The sequence below is a fragment of the Plecotus auritus genome (genome assembly GCF_963455305.1).
Source record: "Plecotus auritus genome assembly, chromosome: 1".
NCBI lineage: Eukaryota > Metazoa > Chordata > Mammalia > Chiroptera > Vespertilionidae > Plecotus > Plecotus auritus.
In genome coordinates this window covers 90,307,990-90,334,600 of record NC_137770.1, presented here as the reverse complement: position 1 = coordinate 90,334,600, position 26,611 = coordinate 90,307,990, and the positions used below count along the sequence as shown (strand labels likewise).

The window sequence follows — 26,611 nt, the reverse complement described above, 5'->3', positions numbered from 1 at the left end:
TGTTTCCTTTAACTCAAGGTGCAGTTTATGTAACCCAAAATCCAGTCCCAATGTGGGGCTGTGAAATGAATTTTAGTTAATAAATATAAATATTTTAATATTGCAGAAGTTTTCATTTGAACCATGTTTTTTATTGTGTTTTTTTTTTCTATTGATCCTCACCTGAGGATATTGTTTCCATTGATTTTTAGAGAGAGAGAAACATCAATGTGAGAGAGACATATGGATTGGTTGCCGCCCAAACAGGGATCAAATGTGCAACCCAGGTATGTGCCCTTCCTTGACTCGGAATCAAATCTAGATCCTTCCATCCTCAGGTTGATGCTCTAACCACCGAGAAACAGGCTATTGTTTTGTGTGTGTGTTTAATTTATGTATTTGAATCATGCATTTTGTAAAGTGACTTTTATCTCTCAGGAAATATCATGTTTGATCTCTACATATATAACAACAAGCAAACCACAAGTTAAGGCAACTTTTCCCCCTCTTTTTCTAGCTTTGCTAATGAAGAGAATTTGTTTTGAAGTGGAATATGCCTTGTTTCCAAGTCCTGTTAAATGTTTAAAGACTTGCTGGCAGTTGGAGTTTCCATAATGTAATCTAAGCAATCATTTCCTGGGAAGGTTCCCCACTTGCTGAGTCATTCCTTTAGCATACCAGTTTCAAAAACAAAGTCAGTCTCTGCTAAGCAGGATGCACTGTCTCGGGAAGTAGGTGTCCAGTGCATGTAGTTTTCACTTTGGCAGTCATTTCAGATGAACCACTATTAGCATAAGGATGTTACAGTTCCTCCACAAGACAACAGCCTTTTAACCAAATTTTAATTTCTCTAATCTTTACTCTGTTTAATCCCTAATTCTACCTTTAAATTTCAGCTTTCATCACTTTTCTGTTCTCATATTCTCTCACACCCTTGATAAGATTCCTCTTGCACTGAGAACACAAAAGACACGGTCATAATTTTTATCATCTATAATTTGCTAAACCAAATCATTTACATACAGCCATCCCAATACCATATGTTATGATAATGTCAGTTCTCACAAAAGTTCCACGCACACCTGTAATTTGATCTAAACTCCTCAACTCAGGAAAAGAACAATTTGTATTACCCATGACTAATGTAAAAATGAAAAATGTTGGAAGCATATCCTCCTGTATGCTTACTGTAATTATGGAGAAGGGCATTTTAAGTTTATTCTGCAAGTTCTGAGCCAGTTTTGCTCTGAACATAATAATGAAGTAGTATAAAACAAAACGTAGTTGTTTCCTTTCCAAAGCATTTTAACTTTCCTGTAAAAAAAATAACAACAGAAACAAACAAACAAAAACAGTATCCCAGGTTCACACAGTGCCAAAGCAGAACAGCAAGTAACAGTGAAAATCAATTTAATTAACTTAGTAAACCTAATAAAACCTTTACTAGTGTTAATGAGAAATGAAGAATTTTCTTATTACCAGAGTCTACTTTAAAGAAATGTCTTACTTAAAATTCTAAAGTACTCTACACATTATAATTAAGTATACAGATCAGGAAACAAGTAAAATGAAGTGAATGAAGACATAACACAATGCTGTATCTCTTCACTTTATATAATAATGCATTACATTTTTTTAAAAAAGCCATGGGATGGAAACTCTGGACACTGGCTTTGCTTTAAGCTCCGCTAGGTCCCCAACTGCACCTTTCCCAGGACTTGTTTCAGGAAAATGGGACTTTGGAAACTGAAGAATATATTTTCACACAAACAAAGCTTTCTACTACATCTCATCTTCATGTGGGGGCCTCCAGTAATTCTTATTCCAGTGGCACCCCAAGAACCCCACTCCCACTAGCAATGGGGAAAATCCTTAGAAATGTTTGGTTTGTGTTCCATCATTGGAAATATTTAAAGAGATAATTGCTGATGACAGAAATGGTGGGTCTTAAACATTTATATAAATAACTAGAGGCCCAGTGCACGAAATTTGTGCATGGGGGGTGTCCCTCAACCCGGTATGCACCCTCTCCAATATGGGACCCCTTGGGGGATGTCCAACTACCGATTTAGGCCCAATGCCCTTCCCTCCTGGCCTGATTGCCCCAACTGCCGTCCCCTGCTGCAACCCGCCTCCTCTGCCGGGACTGGCCTCCTCTGTGCCGTGCAGAGCCATGGGACCCCCAGGCCTCACCGTGCAGAGCGGCCATCTTGTGGCAGCCATCTTGTGATGACATCACGTGAGGGCATCACACGAGGGCATGATGCCACCTAGGCTTTTATTATATAGGATGATAAATACATATCATAGAGCAATGGCCTGATTTCATAGGCTTTTGTTTTTGTTTGTTTTACAATTTGTTATATATCAATGATGGCCCTGTTTTACATTTTGATTGAAGAATGGATAAATATCTCAGAAGCATTTACAAAGTCATCAGATAGTGGCACAGTGTTCTTTTTTGTGTTTGCTTCTTAGATTTGCCGCATAATAGGGAAAAGCACATGTAAACGAATGCATGCACACTCCCAAAACATAGTATATAATTCTGCAAACAAAACTTCAGGAGGCTTCATCACTCTTCCTTTCCCCAAAGTGCTTATCTAATAAATTAAACTACTCGATCTCCTTCCAGCAATAAATTAGTTCCCACATGAGAAGTCACCATTCAGCACCCTGTCTCAATATTTGAAAATTCTACTTTATCATATGGAACTATAGGCCACATTGAAAATGACTAATTATATTTGGAACTTTAAAAAATTTTAATGATAGTATTGCGGGTCATGTTGCTACCTAATTGTAATTTTAAGATGTCATGAATGACAGGAGGGCACTCTTTATTAATGCTAGTAAAATCTTAAATTGCAATTACAACTTAAATGCTAGTAAAGTCTTAATTTCTGACTAAATTATGCAGTTTAGGTTCTTCTGTGCCAGGGACACATGTGGCCGTGGGCATCTCATCATTGCCTGAATGTATGTGCAGTACAGATTCTGGGCACAAAGGAACAGCCAGTTTCTTTTTCCTAAACTCACTTCTTATAGTTTATGGCAGTGTTTATATGAATGTTACTATGTTGGATGAGAAGAAAACTGTCAGTTTAAACAGATTGCCTCTTATTCTTCTAAGTGAATTTGCCCCATGGTATAGTAAATAGTCTTATGGCTCTGCTAACAGCATAGAATTAGGTATCTTAAATTAAGGAAAATAACTGAAGAGTGATGTGGTCAAGTTTTTATATGATTTTCCAAATCTGAGAACATTTTAAGTCTGCTAAGAAAGTGTGACATCAGGTCAGCTTTTATTCTGAGTGTTGAAACTTTCCAACTATGGAAAAACATCACTTTTCATTTTAGTCTGTGCCTAAAACTGGCCTGTTGGCTGTAGTTCCTCAAGAAGGACACATGAAACAGGGACCTAACCCCATGGACTTAATTATTTTTCAATCCCTAAGATATTTCTTCAGTATGTTCATGATTCTGGTTTGGCAGGCCTTGGCCCATCTTTATAAGCTCCCCAGACGTCTCTGCAGGAGCTAAGCCTTTCCAGAGTGATTATATTTTATAGTTTTCTTTTATGGAATTGTAATTCTAACTGTAACTGTAGACATAATAATCTTAACTAGAACCTCATATCAACATTTTGTTGGTGCAGCTAGTGAATTTGCAAATCAAAATTTCCCCATTTGGTAATAAGTAGTATTAACCTTTTGGTGCAGGCAGGGATAAAAATGGATGGAAATTATATGTAAATAGGATTTTTTCATCTTGTCAGAATCACTCCAAATTAGAAATTAACTGAGTAGGATGATAATACAAATAATTTTGGCTTTATTATTTATTAGCATTTGACACAAAATAATTTATTTAAACTTTAAGAGTTGTGATGCCTCAACTCTAGATAATAAGGCCTATCTGATCTTATAAGACACCTAACACAATAATTACTCAGAATAGAAGCTTAATGAGTGAGATAATTATAATTATAACAAGTATTAAAAAGTAATTTAATTTATCTTTTATTTTGATGATTTCCAAATACATTTATTCTGATGAGTCCTAAGTATGTTTCCATGATTTCAAGAGATACCATGAAATTGTCCAAAACACTGAAAACAGTTAATTTTAATTTGTTTAATTTTTAAAACATATGCCTTGGGTTGATTAAGCCCAAAACGAGAGGCAAGAGTGTACAGAGATATAATTGTAACCAGAATACCAATATTTGTGTGTCTTGTATAGTCCACCAGTTTCTGCATTTTCTAATTATTAAAAAAAGCATAAATTACATCCTTTATTTTCATATGGTTGAGATCATTTTAAACATACTTTTTCCTCTGAGTGAATCTAAAGAAATTGTAGGTGTTTTCAGATGAAGTACTATGTAGGGTAGACCTGGCGGGATTTACTTTTCATTTTCTATCATCCTGAACTGCTTATATTTTCTAACCATGTGCATGGAATACTATAGAAAATGTCAATGAAGTAATTTGCACAGTGGGGTTAAGGACCAATTTTTTTTCAACTCTATTTTCCTGTCTGACAGTTATTATATTACTTTTAGAAGCCAAAAATTTGTGTAAGTTCTAGAAATCAGGTTCAAATATTCTGATTTCCACTTCTCTTCAAACTATAAAAACAAGGTAATGCAAATAAGAAATAAAGGGATGATAAATACATTCATGAACAGAAATAGTTTTGCCTTATATAGCTCATATTCTTAAGGATCAAACCACTAAATACAATAGTAAAACAAAATGTGTTTAAAATGCATGAAGATACCAATCAAGTACTCTCTTACATTTCAATGTTCTTTACTGCTTTTCAAACCTATAGCAAAAGTCACCATCAGAATCATTTATTGGTCGAGAGAAGAGGTCGAATTCTCAGTCATACATCGGACGCCCCATTCAGCTGGACAAGATTTTGATGTCGAAAGTGAAGGTGCCGCACACGTTCGTCATCCACTCGTACACGCGGCCCACCGTGTGCCAGTACTGCAAGAAGCTCCTCAAGGGGCTCTTCCGGCAGGGCCTGCAGTGCAAAGGTAGGGAGGCTCCTGCCGCCAGCATCTTCCCCAGCCAGAGGAGCGCCTTAGCCCTCCTCCATCTGAAATTACTTTTCTCTGTTTTACAACTCTCTTGCTGATGAATTCTTGGTTTTTGTTTTCTTTTAAAATCATTGTGATTAGATTGCAGATTCAACTGTCATAAACGCTGTGCACCAAAAGTACCCAACAACTGCCTGGGCGAAGTGAGCATCAATGGAGGTGGGTACAAACCAGCAGTCTGTCTCAGAGGCTGTCAGCTAGCGGGATTTTTATTTTTATTTTTTTACCTCTTTTTTTTCCGTTCAGATACTTGTGACTCAGCTAAAAGTAAATTATGGCCTCAGTTTGTCCTACTGTATGTACTGTAGAAAATCACCCATTCCAACACATTGGGTTTTGATAAAAACCAAAGAGATTATCTCTGTTTTTACACGGGGAATAGCCAGTACTGAAAATTTGGATTCCAGAATTTCTTCTCCAGTTGTCCTTTTAATACACCTCTCCCAGTTTGTTTGGAAATGTAAAAACTGTTGGAATGTTGGAACACCTACAAGTTATAACTGTGTGTCTCTTTCCTCCATCCTCATTCCAAGCACTGAGACCAAGGATACTTTTCATCCCTGTTGGTCAAGGGAGGGAAGATAGAGACTGTCCCATCAGGAAATAATCTCCCTCTTCTTCTTCCACCCAGCTACTTTCATTACACATGTGCCATTAACCTGAAACTTTAATAATAAAAGGAATTTTAATTCAGCCAATTAAAAATACATATCATTTTCTACATTTTGGAAGTATTCCTTTGGGAAAACTCTAGCTACATAAATTAATTTTGAAATATTCTTTAAGAAAAATGCCATGTCTTAAAGGAACAGCTCCCATTTCATTTCCAAGTAGTATTCCTCATGAATTCTTAGCAAAGTAGTTGATTCTCTATCTATCCCACGCTAACTTTTTCCATAGTGGACTGCTTTCTACCTTCAGTCTCATATCCGTTTTCTGATTCCCCTGGAAAGAAAAATGGTGATACAAGATCAAAGAGACAAGTTGATTGATTGATTGATTGATTGTGCTAAAACACTGAAAAACAAGTGATTATCTTTCTCTATAACTTTCTTCCCTAGAAGAAATACCTAACTACTAGAAGAAGGGAATTCTCTCCAGGCAAACATTCCCAGATTAGTTTGTGTCTTGGAGATTTGTGCATGAATTAACTGCCAAAATGGAAAGCTTGGTCATTTTCCCACTTCCTGTGACATGTGGTATGGACTTTATTCTGACCCAGAAAATGTTGATGTACTCTTGATAACTACAACTAATGGGGGAAAGTGCCATTTTTGACATTATTAATTTCTTTGAAATTGCATTTTCCCAGACAGTCAGAAAAATCTGGTAAAATGTGAATTTTCCAAGCTTGGCAGGCTAGGGTCTCTGATGAGTTTATTTTCTAATTTTAAAATAAGTACTCTGTATCATCAAATGGTTATAATTTATTTCATTACTATCAACTTGGTAATTCAATATAACTTCAAATATTCAATATCTTAGGTATTTAAAAAATGCTTCTTATGTGACCAATTTCATATATTGGAATCCATGACTTAAAAAGAATCAATGACCCTGAGAAGTTTTGCATGTTAAAGTTTCCCTCATCTACCCAAATATCCTTTTGGTCCCACCAGGGCTGGGAAATTGAAATACTATCCATTTCCACTTCACTTTTACCTGGTATCATTTTGTTTCCAAGCACTTCGCTTCTATCTCACCCTTGTCTTTCTTCAACGGCTCTCCATGACTTTTCATGTTTTTTAGGCATAACAAATAAGCATCGGCTTGCAAATTATCTATTCGTCCTCTCATAAATTCATATTCTTATGAACAAAAATTTTAAAAACAGGAAAGATAGATACTTCAGATAACTACTTTTTTAGGGCTTCTGGTTGATTCATTTTAGAATTGCCTTTCTCTTAAGCTCTGGCTCCAGGATTTCAGGCTTATCTTCACAGGTCTAAACAATTTTTTTTAGATTTGCTCAGCCCTGGGGCAGAGTCTGATGTGGTCATGGAAGAAGGGAGTGACGACAATGACAGTGAGAGGAACAGTGGGCTCATGGACGACATGGAAGAAGCAATGGTCCAGGATGCTGCGATGGTGATGGCAGAGTGCCAGAACGACAGTGGGGAAATGCAGGACCCGGACCCAGACCCGGAGGACTCCAACAGAACCATCAGGTGAGGGCTGCACTCGCGGCCTGGGTCCAACATTTGACCTCCAGATGATATTTTAATCTACAGCAAAAGGAAGTTCTAGTGTGCTTAATTTGTTCACGAATGAGCTGTGTTTGTAGAGGATAGAGAGCCTTTGGAGTTAGGAGGTCAGGATCCCTTGGAGAAGTGTAGTTTGCATCCTTTTCTAGCATGGCCTCAGTCTTTGACCCACTTTTTTCTTTTCTTTTTCTTTTTTTGCATGTGAGGGATTCTCATATTTGCCATCTACAAATTTACTACTAAATTAATGTTTATGCAAAGCTTATTGTGTAGAAACACAAAGATTGGGGATGCATCTCAGCCGATATCATTTATTTTATAGCTGGTCCCTATTACAAATATCACATATGTCTACACTTTACTTTCAGAAGTATATGAAATTTTATAGTTGTGATCTAGCCATCTATACTTTTTAAATTACTATCTCATCTCCATTTTTTTCACATCTGGGGTCAGCACACTCTGTGCAAATCAGGATGCTGTCTGTTTTGTAATAGTTGTATCAGAACATGGTCATGCCCATTCATAATGTCTGTGGGCACATGTGCTCTACAATTGGCAGAGCTTAGTATTCTGCAAAGCCTAAAATATTAATTACCTGGCCCTTTACAGAAAATTTCCCAATCTCTAATTTATAAGTGTGTTCAAACTTTTGTGTCCATTTATAAATGCCATATTCATTGCCAAATTGAAATTGTTCATCAGCATAAAGCAACCAAATAAGGACATTTTTTTTCCATTTAATGGATTAAAGCATATTTCTAAAATATTGGAAAATATTAGTCTTATGGCCCACCTGTCTTTTGAAGGTGTACATTTCTTTAGTAGCAAAGGGGGCTACCATGTGGTGTGCTTGCATGGATGCATGTGGGAGTGAGAAGGGAAGAGGACACAGAGACAGAAAGGAAAGAGGAAGAGATAGAGGATTGGCATAATTCCATGGGGAATGGTTATTTAAAAAACAGTTTAAACAGCTTCTAATTTTTATGAAACTTTTCAGAGACTCAAATTTATGTGAAATGCTGTTATCTATAAATGATCAATATTTTGCCTGTAATCTATATATATATAAGCCTAAGTGACCAAATGACTGAATGACCGAACGACTGGTCGATTGGCCACTATGACACACACTGGCCACCAGGGGGCAGACGCTCAACGCAGGAGCTGGCTCCTGGTGGTCAGTGTTCTCCCACAGCCAACCTCCTGTGGCCGGCCAATGTCCCTTGGTCCCTCCGCCATGAGATGGCCTCAGTTGGCCTCGATCACCAGCCAGGCTGAGGGAACCCACCCGTGCACGAATTCATGCACTGAGCCTCACAGTGGTTCTCAACCTTTCTAATACCGCGACCCTTTAATACAGTTCCTCATGTTGTGGTGACCCCCCAACCATAAAATTATTTTCGTTGCTACTTCATAACTGTAATTTTGCTACTGGTATGAATCGTAATGTAAATATCTGTGTTTTCCGATGGTCTTAGGCTCTACAGCAGCAGTTCTCAACCTAATGGTCTACAGCAGTGGCCTCAAGACCCTAATACAGGCCCTAACCAGTTTGGCTCAGTAGAACCACAGGTTGAGAACCACTGCTGTAGAGCCTAAGACCATCGGAAAACACAGATATTTACATTACGATTCATAACAGTAGCAAAATTATAGTTATGAAGTGGCAACGAAAATAATTTATGGTTGGGGTCACCACAACATGAGGAACTGTATTAAAGGGTCACAGCATTAGAAAGGTTGAGAACCACTGCTCTAGTATGTAATAAGTAAGCAAATGAGCTGTCATGGATACTGTGGCCTCAAGACCCTAATACAGGCCCTAACTGGTTTGGCTCAGTGGATAGAGCGTCAGCCTGTGGACTCAAGGGTCCCAGGTTCGATTCCGGTTGCGGGCACATCCCCAGTGGGGGGTGTGTAGGAGGCAGCTGATCGATGTTTCTTTATCATCGATGTTTCTAACTCTCTATCCCTCTCCCTTCCTCTCTATAAAAAATCAATAAAATATATTTTTTAAAAAAAGACCCTAAGACAGTAATCTACCTGGTATTTACCCGAAACTGAACACCATAGAGGTTAGCCTGGAGATGAAGGCACTTATTATCCTGCCTTGGGATTTTTTGAGTGTACGTGTGATGTACGTATCACTGTTCAGAGTAATCCAGAAGCTGAGCCATGGTACTCTGACAGTACATTTCACTAAAAATGGGGTGTGAAATTTTTCTTACTTTCACTTTGAAATAGCTGAAATAATTTTATACAGGAAAAGGTTTCTTTCAAAAAGCATTTATTTCCTGAAATATTTTGACTTTTCAAGTCCATCAACAAGCAACAACATCCCGCTCATGAGAGTCGTGCAGTCTGTCAAACACACGAAGCGGAAAGGCAGCACAGTCATGAAGGAGGGGTGGATGGTTCACTACACCAGCAAGGACACACTGGTAAGGTGCCCGGTGGGCATTTCTCTCAGGTGTTGCTCACTTTTACCCGAATGCCCGTGAAGGCGTGGGATGTCTAAGTTACCAGGAGCACTCACCCTGCAGGCATGGCCTGGATTGGGTGCAGCATTTTAGCAGTCTCTGCGTGTCAGAGGTAGCTGAGCAAGCAACTACGTTAGAAAAAGGTATAGACATCAATCTCAGGGAAACAAATTACTTACCTTCATTACTCGGGATGATCTTCAGACAACTTGAATGCCCACCTGCCATTTTATAGCAGACATGAAAACCGCAGTCTATGCTTTAAGAATGCTCCTCTATGATTTGGAATTTTTAAAAAAAATAATACTGCATTTTAGGGAGAAAAAAGCAACAATGCAACTATTATATTCTTGTTAAATCCTTAAGTGTTCACTTAAAGACTGTCTTCAGGAATGCAGTAATCCTATACTTTATTAGATAAAAAACAACACATTTTAAATCTTAATATAAGCTGCTCACTACTCTAGACTCTCCTGATAGTTGTGAATGAGGTTGTACATGTGGGTAAGAGAGAAAAATTGAATCCATATTTTAAAGTTAAATTTGATGATAAGCCTTTTTTCTCAGTTACTGGTAGTGTTTTCCTCATTACTTCCTATCTGTAGTATTCCCATTATTTCATTAGATAAACACCTATAACCGAATTATTTATAATCTCAATCTTCTGTGCTGGGGAAAGATTTGCATGACTTAATGTAGGACTCAACTGAACACGATATAGCTTTTCCTAGACCTGGTGTCAAATATTTAAAGCATATTTTATATATTTGACTGGTCTAAAATTGGTTTTAGAAGAGACCAAGAATAATGCTGGGGCTTTTGGGTCTAAAAAGGTGAAAATACACACATACCACCACCACCACCACCACCACCACCACCACCCCTAAAATGGAGGATGTACCTAGAAGGAACAAGGACCTGATAACCAAATCACTTAAGTTTAGAGATCTGTAGAGAGCTTGAGAGAAGGTAAACTGATTTGATACATTCCCCTGACTTCAATGCCATGGAGTCAACCCTACCATCCAACAAAATAATCTTCAGTTCTGTTGTAACATTTAGAATTCTTCAGTCTCTAATTGAAGCCAGAATACCTGGCTGGATCAACATGGTATTCCTTATGTTCTAAAATAATGAGAATGTATGAACTTTGTATCTCCTGTTAAGCCTTTCTATTTTGTTACAGACTAAAAATCCACCTTTAGCTATTCAAACAGTCAAATAAATTTTAAAAGGATGTTTTCTATTTACTATTATGCATGTACTAAATGCCATGCCCTATTCTTGGTGAGAATAATACATCACCTCCTTTACTGCTTATAACTGATGTAGACATGCAAACTTATCACACATTTGCTAAATAGTCACTTTCTAGAGTATGAAATTGACTGTGAGTCTTTCATGCACTTTCCACCATCAAATCTTGTCCCCACTGGGAAATGGTTTTATTTTATCCATAGTAAATATTTTGAAGGTTTTTAAAAGATCCTGAATCTAACTTCTGTTTCAGCGGAAACGGCACTATTGGAGATTGGATAGCAAATGTATTACCCTCTTTCAAAATGATACCGGAAGCAGGTACTACAAGGTAAGTAAGGGTGGCTCTTTCCTTGATGGGAGTCTCACTCTATACGTAGAGTATGAGAAATGCAAAATACATCCAACAAGCATAGTTGTTTTTGTGCTTGCTCTAAGAGATAATTTTTCTTCTCTGTAACTTACAATTTTGGAGGAGTCAGGTTGTGACCCCATAATAGCCGTTGGTGAATTTGACATTTCCCGGGGGAGTGCTTCTGGCCCCATGGACGGATGGTGGGGGAGGAGAAGCTAATTGAGTATTTTAGCAGAGATGTGTGATTTGAACAGAAAAGTCAAGGTCACAGCAAATTAGCTAAAAGTAATTTCTGAAATCCACTACATCCAACTTTTTTTGTTTTTGCTTCTTCATTTTTTTTTTCCTTCTACAGTCTTGCAGCATCACTGGGAGTAGTTAAGAAACCTTGTCTGATTTCTCCTTGCATTGTCAATATTCATAAGGAGCACTTTGCAAAAGTTTGGCAGCAATTTTCATTCTCTCTCTCTACATGAAATAATACAGATGTGGAATAATGTATCACCCATTAAAACAAGGTTCCAAAAGAAATTCAGAGTGAAAACAGTTTATACTTGCTCCTTCAAAATTAATGCCGGCTCAGGCATAGTTGAAGTGACTCTTCGTGGCCACTTTACACAGCTCTAATGGAAAGAGGATATCTCATTAATTTTTCAATAAAAATATGTTTTAAAAATTATTATGTCCTAGTCACTCCATACCTCCTGGAAGACAATGTGGTGATTATTATTATTTTTTTAATATTAAGATGGTCTTAAAAGCAACTGCTTTTAAAACCAATCACTGTGGTTTTTCTCATTAAAACTATGCACTTGGCTGTATTAATGTATTAACATGTATCGAGTCAAATTATATGAATCACTTCCAGTACCTTAAAGAATAGTTAAAAATTAAAAACAGCCATTCATACCCAAATGCATTTTAAAAGTGTTGTCATTCCACCTCACTGTTATAAAAATTGTCATTTATATTCTAAGTCTTAGATTTTGAGGCAGGATCAAAATCATTATTCTTATTAATACTTATTCTTGCCACATGAACATAATGAAAAAGGCACTTGAATTTTTCTGAGAAAATGAGATGATTATATTTCCTCTAGCAAAGATATTTTTTAAATTTTGCTTTGTAATATTCAGTATTTTACGAAACCATTTTATATAAATGATGGCCATTTGTAACGTCATTTCTTACACGTTCCTGGCATGAATCTTATTTTAAAGTTTGCATACTTTTGGTAAACTATATCAGCATACTCTTTCTTCCACAGGAAATTCCTTTATCAGAAATTTTATCTCTGGAACCAGCAAAACCTTCAGCTTTAATTCCTAATGGGGCCAACCCTCACTGTTTTGAGATCACTACAGCAAATGTAGTATATTACGTGGGAGAAAATGTGGTCAATCCTTCCAGCCCATCACCCAGTGGCAGTGTCCTCACCAGTGGCGTTGGTGCCGATGTGGCCAGGATGTGGGAGGTGGCGATCCAGCATGCCCTCATGCCCGTCATTCCTAAGGGCTCATCCGTAGGTTCTGGAACCAACTCTCACAGTGAGTCTGCTAGCTTTCTGTCTGTAGAGCAGGTGAAGAGAGCTTTCTTGGGATGATTTAGTTTATTTGATAACATAATATACTAAGATATTACATTCATTAAATTACCTTATTTTTATTTTATATTAAATTTGAACAAATGCATGTAAACCCAAATATTAGGCAATAGCAGAGACCTAGAGGTATTCTTGAACCTGACCTGGAATGCCAGGCTTGCTATTTGCAAATCTGAGTTAACAGAAAACCACCTAGCAGGCTAGGCTACCATGTGTGTCCATGGTGTGCAGAATACTTGGAAACTCTTGATAATTTTATCCCAGGAAGAAATCTGTGTCATTAGTAAATGAGTTAGATTTTTATGAAAATGGGACCAGAATCAAATATTGAGGGTGAATTTTTAAAAAATATTGAGGATATCTATATAAAAATGTAATTTTAAATTTCATAATTACTATCAATAATGAAGTCTGTGGGGAAGAAGCTCTGGTTTTCACATCATAGTTTATTTTATGATTTATCTCTTTTTCATTGATCTCTCCAACTAATGTACATATTAGTAGAATGTGCATGCCTATTTTGGTGCTAAGCACTTTACATAAGGTCTCTAATTTAATGCCTTAAAACAACCTGAACAGGTGGATGTTAATGTCTTGCCTCTTTTACAGGTGAGGAAATCAGGCCCTAAAGAGATTAAGTTAAGCTTGTACCAGAGCCACAAAGTGGCAAGCCAGTGCTTGAACTTGAGTCTGTATGACTCCACATTCTAAACTGAGAAAATATTATTTTTCAAAGCCGTACTGAGTAAATCTGTAATAGTAAAAGGAAAGGAATATTCTAATAGACATTTTTATAGAAAAATCTAATTGCTCTGATTTAAAAATACCCCTGCAGCTTGATTAGTAAGCATGTGTTTACTTGTTATGCTGTTACCTCTCTTACTTCTTTTGTGTATTTTTAACATGTATTTCTAGGAGATATTTCTCTGAGTATTTCGGTATCAAATTGCCAGATTCAAGAAAATGTGGTGAGTATATACTTAGTAATATAAAATGTGGTAATATGATTTCTTATTGGAAAATAAGGACATCATAAAATACTCTGTATTATTTATCTAACATTTTGAATTTTTAGTATTTTTTAGAAAATTAAATAGTATCTATTTGGGTACTTTTCTTCCATAAGATTTTAGAAACATTTCATTAGATGGATTAGTTTGGTGACTTTTCTGTAATTTATTCTGTAATATTAAGAGCTAAATACCTATTATTCATCTCAGGTAAGCAATTATAATACAGTTTCTAATTTTTCACACATTTGTATATCTTGGTACTAGAATTTTAATGAGTGATATTACACAATATGAAATAAGATAAAATAAAATTTTTGAGTTGCATGAATAGCTTAAACATGCCCTTATTCTCATGTCTTGATTGCTACCAAGGAGTGCTGTCATGTGACAAGGAGTTGCAAATGCTGTTACAGTCACTTGTACATATTAAGGAAACCTCAAAAAGCTGCATGATTTAGATTTTATGTGTCTATATCTAGCATCTATGTCACCCAGGGCACATAACTCCATCCTTGCAGCTGAGTTTTTGAATATCATAGGTCAAACATATTATGAAAGAATTTACACTCTATGAAACTCTATTACAGCTTACAGTCTTTGCTAAATTGATATAAAGTAAACTGAAAACCAAAGATTAGAGAGCATTAGGAAAACTTCAGAGTGAAGGTTAGATGAATTTTTGTGCCATTGATCACAAGATAGCTTTCTAAAGATCTGCAGGTTCCTTTTGCTCTTGCTTAGCCAGAGAAGACTGAGAAATATAGGTTAACTTATAAGCCTTTGGGGAATTCTATAAACCTGTGGGGTTGTTCCACCCTGTTTGGCCATGATTGCCCACTGAAAATTCCTGGTGGGCCATTGAGCTATCAGAGGAAGATGTAGCTTGGACTCAGAATGCTGGAGTAATACTAATCTACTTTCTTGTATCCAAACCTGAACTCACCCCATAGACACTGTGAAGGGATCATGGGATGTTGACAGCTTGTAGTAGTTTTCTAGAGGGAAGGACATAAGAAAAGAATAGGAATGTATAGGATCTCAGGATGGTAGGATTCGATGTAAAAGGACTTATTTTTGAAAGGGCAAAGAGAACGCAAGTAGAAGATAGGCAGAAAATTCCACAGTATGTAATAGGAATACATCCTATGTAAAGTGGCAAAGTATTGTGTTGTGCTTTCATAAATGTGGTCATCAAATCACAGACTGTGCAACATAAATGAACACGTAATGCTTTAGCAAGTGTTCTGTCAAAGAGAAATAGCGTAGACATTGGGAACTTATTACCTCCAGAAGCGGTAAACATGGAAGATTTTCGTTACCACGCAGATGAGGATTTCTAGCGGCTGTCATCCATCTGCGTGGCTGCCGTGCTCTTGCAGTGAATTCAGCCGCCTCCTCTCAGTGTAGATTCACTGGGATGTGGTGGTTGATAAAGAAGCAGCCTCACCTTTCTAGGCACAAAGCGTGGAGTGGCTGGACCAGCACTCACACAGACCTATGATTATTTAACCCATACCTCTAAATAACCATCTCAATACGCAAATCCTTTTTTTGAATATTAACAGTAAATGACATTGTATAGTCTGCATTCTTATTTCTCTCATTAGAAACACACTTCACTGGACATTACTCTGCTGTGTGAGAGCAGAATAGTTTTCAGAACATTACCACCTTACATTAATTGGAGAATGTACTTTGTATATTATGGTCATGCTGCAGGTCTCATCGAGCATTTGTAATTTGTTTGAAATATTTAATACTTGTGATACACTTAATAACATTTTGTAATTTATTAGGACTCATGTTTTGTTCCACTTCATGTTTGCTTTTCATTGGACTCGTACCTACAGGATATCAGCACAGTCTATCAGATTTTTCCTGACGAAGTACTGGGTTCTGGGCAGTTTGGAATTGTTTATGGAGGTAGGTTAGTTCATTAACTATTTTTATTAATTTAAAATCTTAGCTACTTGTGTTTATAAGTTATATCTCCAAAAAATATGAAAGATAAGACCTGTGTGTATATATGTTTGTATGTAAGTGTATTTGGAAAATTGGAACATTTATGCTTTGAAAGAGAAGTTTTTCACTCCTAAAAAACATATTTTGCTTAAATATGAACAAACTATATGCAATACTGGTTAAATATTGGCTTATTTAGACAAAATATTGAGAAACCAGGAAGTTTTAATTCATAAACAAATTACTTCCATTTCTTTTAACATATTTCATCAGAACTCCATGAAAAACCAATCATGAACTAGACACAAAAAATCTTTTAATTCTAATATATTTAACACTGTATGTATTTTATTAAGGTTTGCATTTTTTAAATTTTTGAAATGAAATACTGAATTTTTATCTTTTTTCTTATTGTCAATCTTATTTGGTGAACTTATTATTTTGACCACTGCTGTTTTAGAGTCTAGCCAGTTCTATTATATTTATCAAGTCTTCACAAAACATTTGATGTTAATGTGTTACCTGCCCTATAAAAGGACATCATAACTTTCAGTTCCTTAAAGTAGTAACAAATTATCTTTTTTGTGAGGTGCAGGTGCTCTTAAATAATTACATCTTACTCAGTATTACTTACAAGTATAATATTGTGCTTTTCAGTTGAAAATTAATCAAATTCTACTCTGTTTTACAAAGGAATTGTGATTCTTCTAAAATGCTCAAATTATTTTTATCGCAAACCTATCAATGAGTTAGCAACCATTGTGCTTGTTGTTAATGCATAACAGTGTAATAGGGGAGACTAATTACTTCACTCACAGAATATTGCTCTGCAACATAATAGTCACATGCAAAAACAAAAACAAAACAAAACAAAACAGAAAACATGGTGTATAGAGCATGTAAATATTCATAACTGCACATAATGCGGGGGTGAGGCAGGTGTGGGAAATGAGGTTAGAGAGACCAGCAAGGTGCCAGATAATTAGTAACATCTAACATTGAAGGAGTAGACTTACTAGTAGAAGGAGGTTTTTATGAGGCAGAGTGAAAAGTTAAGGCTAGACACATAGAGGGTGAAGTGGGTAAGGATAGGGTCTCAGAAGAGAATTCAAGTGCTATAGTGACAGAGGCACCTAGACAAAAGAAGCTGTGACCTTGAAGGGAGTAGCTGCAGAAAAATGGCTAAGTTGGAATAGAGGTTGTAGTGAGTCCCAATAGCAAGGAATGGTGGTAAGGAAGTAGAGAACATCAAAACAGACAATCAGTCTTTAAAGGAAGCTGGCTGGAATGAGTCAGAAAGAATAGCAAGAGTGAGGTACAGGGGAAAGGAACATTAGATTTACAACAGATGTCGAAGTAATGGAATTTCAAGGTAGGTTGTATGTGACCAAAAAATTTGAGTAATTAGGTCCATTTTCAGATTTTCATTTTTAGATTCAATTAACACTACTCTATACCTGTTACACTATAGCTAAGCCTTTGAGGGTGCCCTATAGATTCCTCAAAGTTTTGTTGTGAGAATTAAATGGGATATAATGTATAGAAATGGCCTATTATGTTCTAATGATGGTGACAATGATGATAACTAACATTTTTAAAAAATATTTTTATTGATTTCAGAGAGGAAGGGAGAGGGATAGAGAGATAGAAACACCAATGATGAGAGAGAATCATTGATTGGCTGCCTCCTGTGGGGGATCGAGCCCGCAACCCAGGCATGTGTCCCTGGCTGGAATCAAACCCGGAACCCTTTAGTCCACAGGCTGACGCTCTATCCACTGAGCCAAACCAGCTAGGGCGATAACTAACATTTTTTTAGTGTGCATAGTTATCTGGACACTTTGTGTACTTTACATATCTTATTTCATCTAATTCTCATAACAACCTCATCATGAAAGATGAGGAACCTAAAACTCAGAAAGCTTAAGTGATTTGCTTAAGATCCCAAAGTTAATGAGTAATAGAGTGAAGATGTTTATTCTTTCCATTATAATACACATTAGGTTAACAGGAATTTAAAATTATACTTTCTTAAGGAGAGCATTGTGCTGGTGGTATGAGTATTTTCTATATTAAGTAGCTCAATATCCTGTTTCTAAAACATGTTTTTATGAGAAATATCAGGGTGTTGATATATATAGCTTTAATGTTCCAATTCTTTTGTGTTTTAAATAGTGGCTAATTTTATAGTACATATATGATTTAGAATAATGGAGCCAATAAATGAAATCTATAAGGGTATAAGTCAATGCACAGCAGAAATGTTAATTTATTTCATGAAACATTTTTATAGTTTCTATGTGTTCCTATAAATTCTGGAGTTCTTAAAATAGATGGTATTTAATAACATTATGCTAATATTTTCTTTTTTATTTTAAAGGAAAACATCGTAAAACAGGAAGAGATGTAGCTATTAAAATCATTGACAAATTAAGATTTCCAACAAAACAAGAAAGCCAACTTCGTAATGAGGTTGCAATTCTACAGGTACTTACTTGTTTTTCATTTGGAAGCTATAAAATACACCCTCAACTTCTGCAAAACAGAAAAGTTCTCCAAATATGTGTGCTATAGTTATTTAGAAACACTTTAAAATTATTGAAAAGGCAGATTAAACATCAAACTACTGGCTAGGTAGTAACTTTCCTGAATCTAGGAAGTAGTTGTACCTTTTTCTGTACTTAATTCTAGGTTTTAATATGTTATTAGTACTCACTAAATGGGTAATGTTTCAGCATTTGCTCACAGTAGACATACTAAGACCATTTTGTTTTACATTATAAATAACCTTGCCTTTGTAAACATTTCTCCTTTATGCTGCCATTATTATATGAATTGTGTATGTAATGCTCAGAATATCAGGTAAATGAGTAAAATATGTCTGAAAATCACATCAATTTGATGTTATTAATGTCTTGCCTCTTACTGTAAATATTTCACTTAATATTCAGCATGTTACTTAACTCTTCTTATGAATAGCAGTCCCTTTTTAAAGCCAGAATGTGTTAATAAAAGGTATTATATGTTATATATAACTTTTTAATGATTAAAACATTTTCTATAGACCAGAGGAAATTGAGCAATTGTTGCTAAATGTAGTTAAACTAGCTATCCAGTCTAGAAAATTTAGATCATTGATAAATTCCCATTATTATATAACTGCCATAATTCTCTGCTTGTCATACATGCTGATCATAATTTCTAATTCATCATTTTATTAAATAATTTTCATTTGAACATTGCTAACAAAATGAAATATTGAATTCTTCATTGTTTGTCTCATTTAACTGCCATTTATTGAGTTTCATACAATTAAACATTGAAAAAGATAATGATTTCTGCCCTAAAGGAATTAACGTGTTCAGAAACCTAAAAACAATAACAGACTTCTGTGGGATTCAGAATTTGTAAAGATGGTGTTTTGTACTTTTGGACAACAAATGTAACACAGAGGACTGCTACATTGTTCTCCGTTTTCATGAGGAAGAAGATGCCAATTCACAGATTCGTAGCTCAGTGCTTGCTAATCAGTTATCAAAAAATATTTTTTTTTATTCTTAACTGGGCAACATTGAACTGAAGATGACATCTGAAAACGTAGTACATGACATCTTCCCAAACCTGCCCCTTGCTCCCCAGCCCCCACTCCCACAGGCGTCCCAAAGGCAGATTCCTTTCCAGCATGCCGACCTCCAGAGCTGGCGTATGCACAGAGATATCCATCCTTCCTTACAGGACATGAGAGGACGTTCATGGTCCACATAGTTATGTCCTGTATTTCATTGCAATTGCAGAAGACTGCCTAGATGTTGAAGGTTCGATTTTCTATGCCTAGGCCTTTAGTTGGCTTCCCTGAGCCTGTCACCCCAGGCTGCTGCCTCTGTAGTGAGGTAGAAAAATAAAATATACCTGAGCATACAGTGCCTCACATCTCCTCTTTGAAAAAAAGTAGGTGCTATCACAACTCAGATGCAATAAGCAAACATTTGGCACAATTTTTATTATAATAACGTGGTTTTCTAAAGAGTTAGGTTAGGTTATAAGTCAAATTGTGCCCCTTGAGCATATGAAGAGGTCCAACAGTTCTCATATTATGGCCTGAAATCTCAAAAATCCTTATCACTTATCACATCCCCACTGTACCCAACCATTCCTTGCTTCATTCACCCAACTCATATTCACTGAATACGTATCATGAGCTAAGCACAGCTCTGCATCCAGTGGATATCATGGGGACAAAGACACACAGGTCTTTGGTGTCATGGGTCTTAACTTTAGTTAAGCTGCTACTTATTTATATGTTGAATTTTCAATCATGTGTCTTATCAAGACTTCACTTAATCACATGCAGATACCAGGTTCAGGAGTTAATACTTTATCATAAAGTTGACAATTGTTTCAAAATCTGTTCATCAAAAATAGGGAATTCCTCATGTCCCTCAACTGAAACAAATGAAAAAAAAAAAGTATTTGAACTTTCACCATCGTCAGATATATCAACCTCTTAGGAAAGCTTGCAGTTCCATATCCAGAGATAGTAAAGTTCAAGCTCACCTCCCTTGAGTTGGCTTACATATCACCAGCTGTGTAGGCATCGCTCTCACACTTTATTTAAAACTACAGTCCACTCAGACAGCCTCCCAACCCCTACCCCTGTTCTGTCTTGCTCTGGTGTGTTTTCTTTTTTTTCTATAACACTAACTAGAGTGTACCCATCAGGAATGCAAATGTCATTGTTTTATTTACTAACTAGAGGCCTGGTGCACAAGATTCGTGCACTGTGGGCAGAGGGGCGGGTCCCTCAGCCCAGCCTGCACTCTCTCACAGTCCGGGACCCCTCGGGGGATGTCCACCTGCTGTGAAACATCCCTCTCACAGTCCAGGGCTCTCGTAGTCCGGGACCCCTCACTCCTTACCACCTGCCTGCAGTGGAGGCAGGAGAGGCTCCCACCACCGACACTGCGCTCGCCAACTGTGAGCCCGGCTTCTGGCTGAGTGGCGCTCCCCCTGTGGGAGCTCACTGACCACCAGGGGGCAACTCTTGCATTGAGCATCTGCCCCCTGGTGGTCAGTGAGCATCATAGCAACCAGTTGTTCCACTGTTCGGTCGATTTGCATATTATGCTTTTATTATGTAGGATATATTCTTAACACTTGGCACACATTAATTGTTTAGCAAATATTTGTTAAATGAATAAAATTGTATGGAAACACCATCTTGTCACATATTTGGCATCCATAGTGTCCAAGCAGATAACAAAAGTCTAGATTGCATTGCTATTAATGGATAAGTGGTTGGTTCGTTAAGGATTGTGTGTGATTTGTTCTTTGAAAGTCCTCATTTCCCCATTTTGTATTTCTTATCAAAAGGAAGAATTCACCTTTTTGAACCTGAAAATTCAAAGTGTAATGGGGACAGGGGCTGGTGGTTGGAATTCTGACTCAGAAAAAGTACCATGATTGAAGTCATTTGAGTGGTGGGAAGGTTTCTTTCACTGATCTTGAGGAACAGATTTCTGTCCCTCTGGATATAAAAATGATACCCAGAAGCATTTGGTGTCCCCTGCCTTGTGCTATCTAGCTTATGAAAGTCAGTGTCCTAGTTTCTGGTTGTACCTGGTGTCTGAAACATTCTGTCCTGTCCTCCTTCTGATTCTCCAGAAGGGATCATGTGGTTTGAAGAGGCTGATTATGAAAGTCCTCCTCATGCAATCTGTTAGGCTGCTGGTCAAACTTAGATTTGTTTCTATGTTTATAAAAATGTACCTTAGCTTATATAAGATTTCAATGGGCTGTGGAAAAAAGTAGAATTGTTTGTGTTGTGTGTGCATTTCTTTCCATTTTATCTTCTGCATATAACCTAGGTGAAGGCTTTCTAAGGCTTATCAGTCATTAGAAAACGAAACTCTTTAGATTCAACAGTTAAAAATTAAGGCAAGTGTGAATCTTATGGCATAGTTGTCCCTTATGTCATTTAAAAAATTTGTTTTCAATATCTGTATTTATTTCATTATTATTATATGTTTCAGAAGGATGTTAATTAAGGTGGCTGTTACTTCATAAAATTCCCCAGGGATCCTATCTATAATACTTTAAATTTTTGTAACTTGCTAAAAAATACATGGTACGTATGAAATTATTATTTTTCTACTCATGGCACCAAAATAAAAATATTGTTGTTTTGTGATTATTAAGGATATCACCAAAAACTGACCTTTATAAGGAGATGCAAATATATCAGAGAAATCTTACAAATTTAAAATCTAAAATAAGTAATATTGAAATGACATATTTAATATAATTTATCAATATTGGCTTATTTGGTCAACTCTAATTTTTATTTTCTAACGTAATATCACAGTGCATAGAAAACTTTAGGCTAATACTTATGAATATAATTCTAATTTATTTACTTTATTTGTTCTCCTTTTCTTAATTATCAACTTTTATTTATCTACTAGAGGCCTGGTGCACGGACTCGTGCACTGGTGGGGTCCCTCGGCCTGGCCTGCGCCCTCTCGCAATCCAGACCCCTCAGGGGATGTTGGAGAGTTCGTTTCGGCCCGATCCCTGCAGGCCCAATCCAGACAGGAGGGAGCCCGATCCTATGCATTGAGTGCCTGTCCCCTGGTGGTCAGTGCACATCATAGTGACTGGTCGTTCGGTCACTTAGGCTTTTACATATATAGATATAAGGAGCAATACCAGAGCTTCTGTTTATGATTCAATGTATGGAAGCATTTTGGAATTATGAAAGTACACAGAATACAGAATATAGAAAAAATACATGAGAACTTCATAGGCCATAAATTAAATGTATCCCTATGCACTTACTGCATACAATTACCATTGTCATTTGGTTTCTTTATTGTGAGGGACTCCTCTTCTCATTCAAGTCTCTCTTAAAACCACAGCAACAACAAAAGGTGGTCTTGATTGGTCTAGGCTGCCTCCCACAGCCTCAGTTTATTCTCCCTTCTGTGCCACCAATACTTCAGATTCATGCTCAGCTCTGCAGTCAGTTCTTGTTCATAAATTCACTTCTCATCTTTGATTTTCACATCTTCTTTAAAAAATGTAAGGCTCTTTTTGCCATACGCTGATGTTCTACCTCTCCCCAGCTATCACACTTTGGCTGTGTTTTAGTCTTTATCCCATTTGACTAATCTCAGTCCTTCAACAGTGTTGATACTTTGCCCCTTTTCCAGTCTAGCTCCTCACTTCACCCCTGCACTTAACAGATCCTATTTCTCTTTCCCTGCTAGCTCCTCCAGCTGTCTCCTTGAACTTCTCATGCCCTCACCCCCCTGTTGTCTGTGTCCATTGGTTAGGCTTATATGCATGCATACAAGTCCTTTGGTAGATCTCTCCCCCTTACCCCCACCCTCCCCTACCTTCCCTCTGAGGTTTGATGGTCTGATCGATGTTTCTCTGTCTCTGGATCTGTTTTTGTTCATCAGTTTATGTTGTTCATTATATTCCATAAATGAGTGAGATCAAAGGTTGTTCTTGAGATCTAATCTTTCATGGGCACTTCCATCTCTTATTTCTGACCTTGGGACATCTCCACTTTGCTGTGTATTGTTACCTCAAACCAACCAGCCTAACACCAAATGCTTAATCCTAACGACTTTCCCTATAAGATACCTGCTCCCTGATTTTGTTTATTTTGCTATTATTCTTCTATTTTCTTTCCATTTTCTTACCCAAAAAACCATTTTCTTCAATTAATGAAAATATACATCATTCATCAGAACCTATGAAGCACTTCCTTTCTCCACACAAAGCAATTTACTGGGCTTTTGTGCTATATAAAAAATGAATGAAACCCTTAAGATGTTTACAGTATATTAAGACAGTCAGGTACAAGGAGCTACCATCAGGATAGTGTGGAAGCATAGTGGAAGAAGTTGTGGATTATGACTGAGGCCAGAGCATTGGCATCAGGAGAGTTCCAAGAGAAATATAACATTGATGAATTCTTGAGTTTGATAAGCAAAGAAATGGTGGAAAGAGACATTAGGCTGAGGGGCAACCTCAAGATAAATATTACGTGAAAAATGAGTAGAAAACTTAAGACCATTTTAGAAGAATGATCTTCAAACATTTTTAGTCATGTGTCCTCAAAAACAATTCTAAAAACTTTTGTACCTGCTTATGTATGTTTAAGTTGATAGCTGGAACAATTTTGTCAGAGTTTAATGAGTCTTAATTTTATAGTGTATTAAAAACATAGGTATTTGAAAATAAAGCTATGCCACTCCTTTAAATGTTTGCATTAGAATCTAAATATCATAAACATTGGAAATTACTTATCAATGATTTTTAAAAAAATACATGAATAGGCTTTTTTAAACAATAGTATACTTTACAACTTCCTTGTTTTCTGTGAATCCTATCTAATAAAAGGGTAATATGCAAATCAACCATCACTCTGCCACACCCACAAGCCATGCCCACCAGACAATCAGGAGCGAGTATGCAAATTAACCCAACCAAGATGGCTGCGGCCACAGAGCTGCAGCAAGCAGGAGGCTTGGGTTTCCCCGGCAATGGAGGAAGCCAAGCTTCCCTGCCGCCCTGGCCGGCCGTGGACTCCACTCAAGGCTACAAAGTTTCAATTATAGAAGATAAATAAATCCCAATAAAAATAGCTGCAGCCACTGAGCGAGCAGGAGGCTTGGGTTTCCCTAGCAATGGAGGAAGCCAAGCTTTCTGCCCACCCTGGCCTGCCCTAGCCTCCGCTCAAGGCTACAAATTTTCAATTATAGAAGATAAATAAATCCCAGATACCAGGGCCTCCGCTTGGGTTGCCGGGGGGGGGGGGGGGGGGCGTGGCCAGCCTGCAAACCACCACAGGCCCCTCGCCCAGGCCATCCCACGCCCCAAGGGAACCCCCACCCTGACCCAGGACACCCTTCAGGGCAAACCAGCCGGCCCCCACCTGTGCACCTGGCCTCTTATCCTGTCTAATAAAAGAGCAATATGTAAATTGACCATCACTCCAACACATAAGATGGCTGCCCCCATGTGGACATAAGATGGCTGCCACAAGATGGCCAGCAGGGGAGGGCAGTTGGGGGTGACCAGGCCTGCAGGGGAGGGCAGTTAGGGGCAAACAGGCTGGCAGAGGAGCAGTTAGGCATCAATCAGGCTGGCAGGGGAGTGGTTAGGGGGTGATCAGGCTGGCAGGCAGAAGTGGTTAGGGGCAATCAGGCAGGCAGGCAGGCAAGCGGTTGGGAGCCAGCAGTCCTGGATTGTAAGAGGGATGTCCGACTGCCCGTTTAGGCCCACCGGGATCGGACCTAAACGGGCAGTCAGACATCCCTCGAGGTGTCCCAGATTTGATAGGTTGCAGGCTGGGCTGAGGGACACCCCTCGCCCCGCTTCCCGTGCACAAATTTCGTGCACTGAGCCTCTAGTATATTATATGTTCCATACAGAATGATAGTTCAATGTAATGTGTTTTTATATTTGAAAGTCTTTTATTGGTACTTTCCATAATTATTTACAATAAAAATAAGCACTGTTTTAAATTTTTATTATATTTTAAATATTTAAAGCATTAACCTGGATTAAGCTATCACCACAGTTTTTATTGGTAAATGCTTTATCAAGCAAGATAAATATTCTGTAAATTTCGATCTGTGCTTGTTTATCATAGAAAATAAAATGTCACTGAAACTAGATTATTTAATAAAAATGATTTTTTAATTTAGTTGATAATTTGGTGGGTGAATATTACTTATTGTTTAAATTCGACAGAGTTCAAGCAACAATTTTGTTCCTTTTATTATTTTTTATTAAAAAAACATTTTATTTTTTAATTTTTAAATATATTTTTTATTGTTGGTAGCATTACAGATATATCCCATTTTCTCCTCCTTTCGCCCCTCTTCCCAGCCCCTAACCACTCTCCCAGGCCTTCACTACCCTATTTCCTGTATCCATGGGCTGTGCATATAAGTATATAAGTTCCTTTTTTTAAATGTAGAAGCCAAGCCCTGGCTGGGTGGCCCCATTGGTTGGAGCATCATCCCTTACACCAAAAGGCTGCAGGTCTGATTCCTGATCAGATTTGTATACAGGGGGCAACCAATCAATGTATCTCTCTTACATCGATGTTCTCTCTCTCTCTCAAAAAAAAATAAATAAATGAAAACATATCCTTGGGTGAGGATTTTTTTTGTTTTGTTTTGTTTGTTTGTCTTTTTTACAACCGATTTTTTTTTTTAAATTGTAGAAGCCAAGTTGTATTCCAAAAAAGAAAAAGTGATTTATCTTTAGGAATTTATTTTAATCTTTTTTAGTAAGTCCATTACATCTTTCTCCAATTGTGTTGAAAGCATGAATTAGAAACTGAGTTGGAAAATAATTATTTTGAAGTCATTAAGGTTATTCTCTATTTACACCAACATGGTATTTCAAGTTTTCTGTTTATTTTCTCCAAGAGGATTTTCCAAGAGCACTCTTGTAATTTGGAATATCTGAGAAGCATGCCTTTCTTTTGGAAAGTGGATGAAAGATCACTGTGAAAGGAAACTTGGGAATGGAGAATTTTGAGACCACAGGGTTTTTCTCAGGCAGATCTATATTGAAGAGCATTTATACTCTTCAGTAGAGCTACAGATTTAAACAAAAT

At 37.1% G+C, this 26,611-nt stretch overlaps 1 protein-coding gene across 1 annotated transcript in view; it reads left to right on the top strand.

The window, feature by feature from the left end:
* The window catches only part of PRKD1 (protein kinase D1), a 322,392-nt gene that overhangs the window by 259,472 nt on the left and 36,309 nt on the right, over positions 1-26,611 (top strand). The window contains exons 5-13 of the mRNA XM_080671929.1: positions 4,819-5,029; positions 5,174-5,251; positions 7,056-7,260; positions 9,617-9,740; positions 11,290-11,367; positions 12,659-12,938; positions 13,910-13,962; positions 15,858-15,930; positions 18,350-18,456. Coding sequence (XP_080528055.1) covers positions 4,819-5,029; positions 5,174-5,251; positions 7,056-7,260; positions 9,617-9,740; positions 11,290-11,367; positions 12,659-12,938; positions 13,910-13,962; positions 15,858-15,930; positions 18,350-18,456 — 1,209 coding nt within the window. The remainder of the gene's footprint in view (positions 1-4,818; positions 5,030-5,173; positions 5,252-7,055; positions 7,261-9,616; positions 9,741-11,289; positions 11,368-12,658; positions 12,939-13,909; positions 13,963-15,857; positions 15,931-18,349; positions 18,457-26,611) is intronic.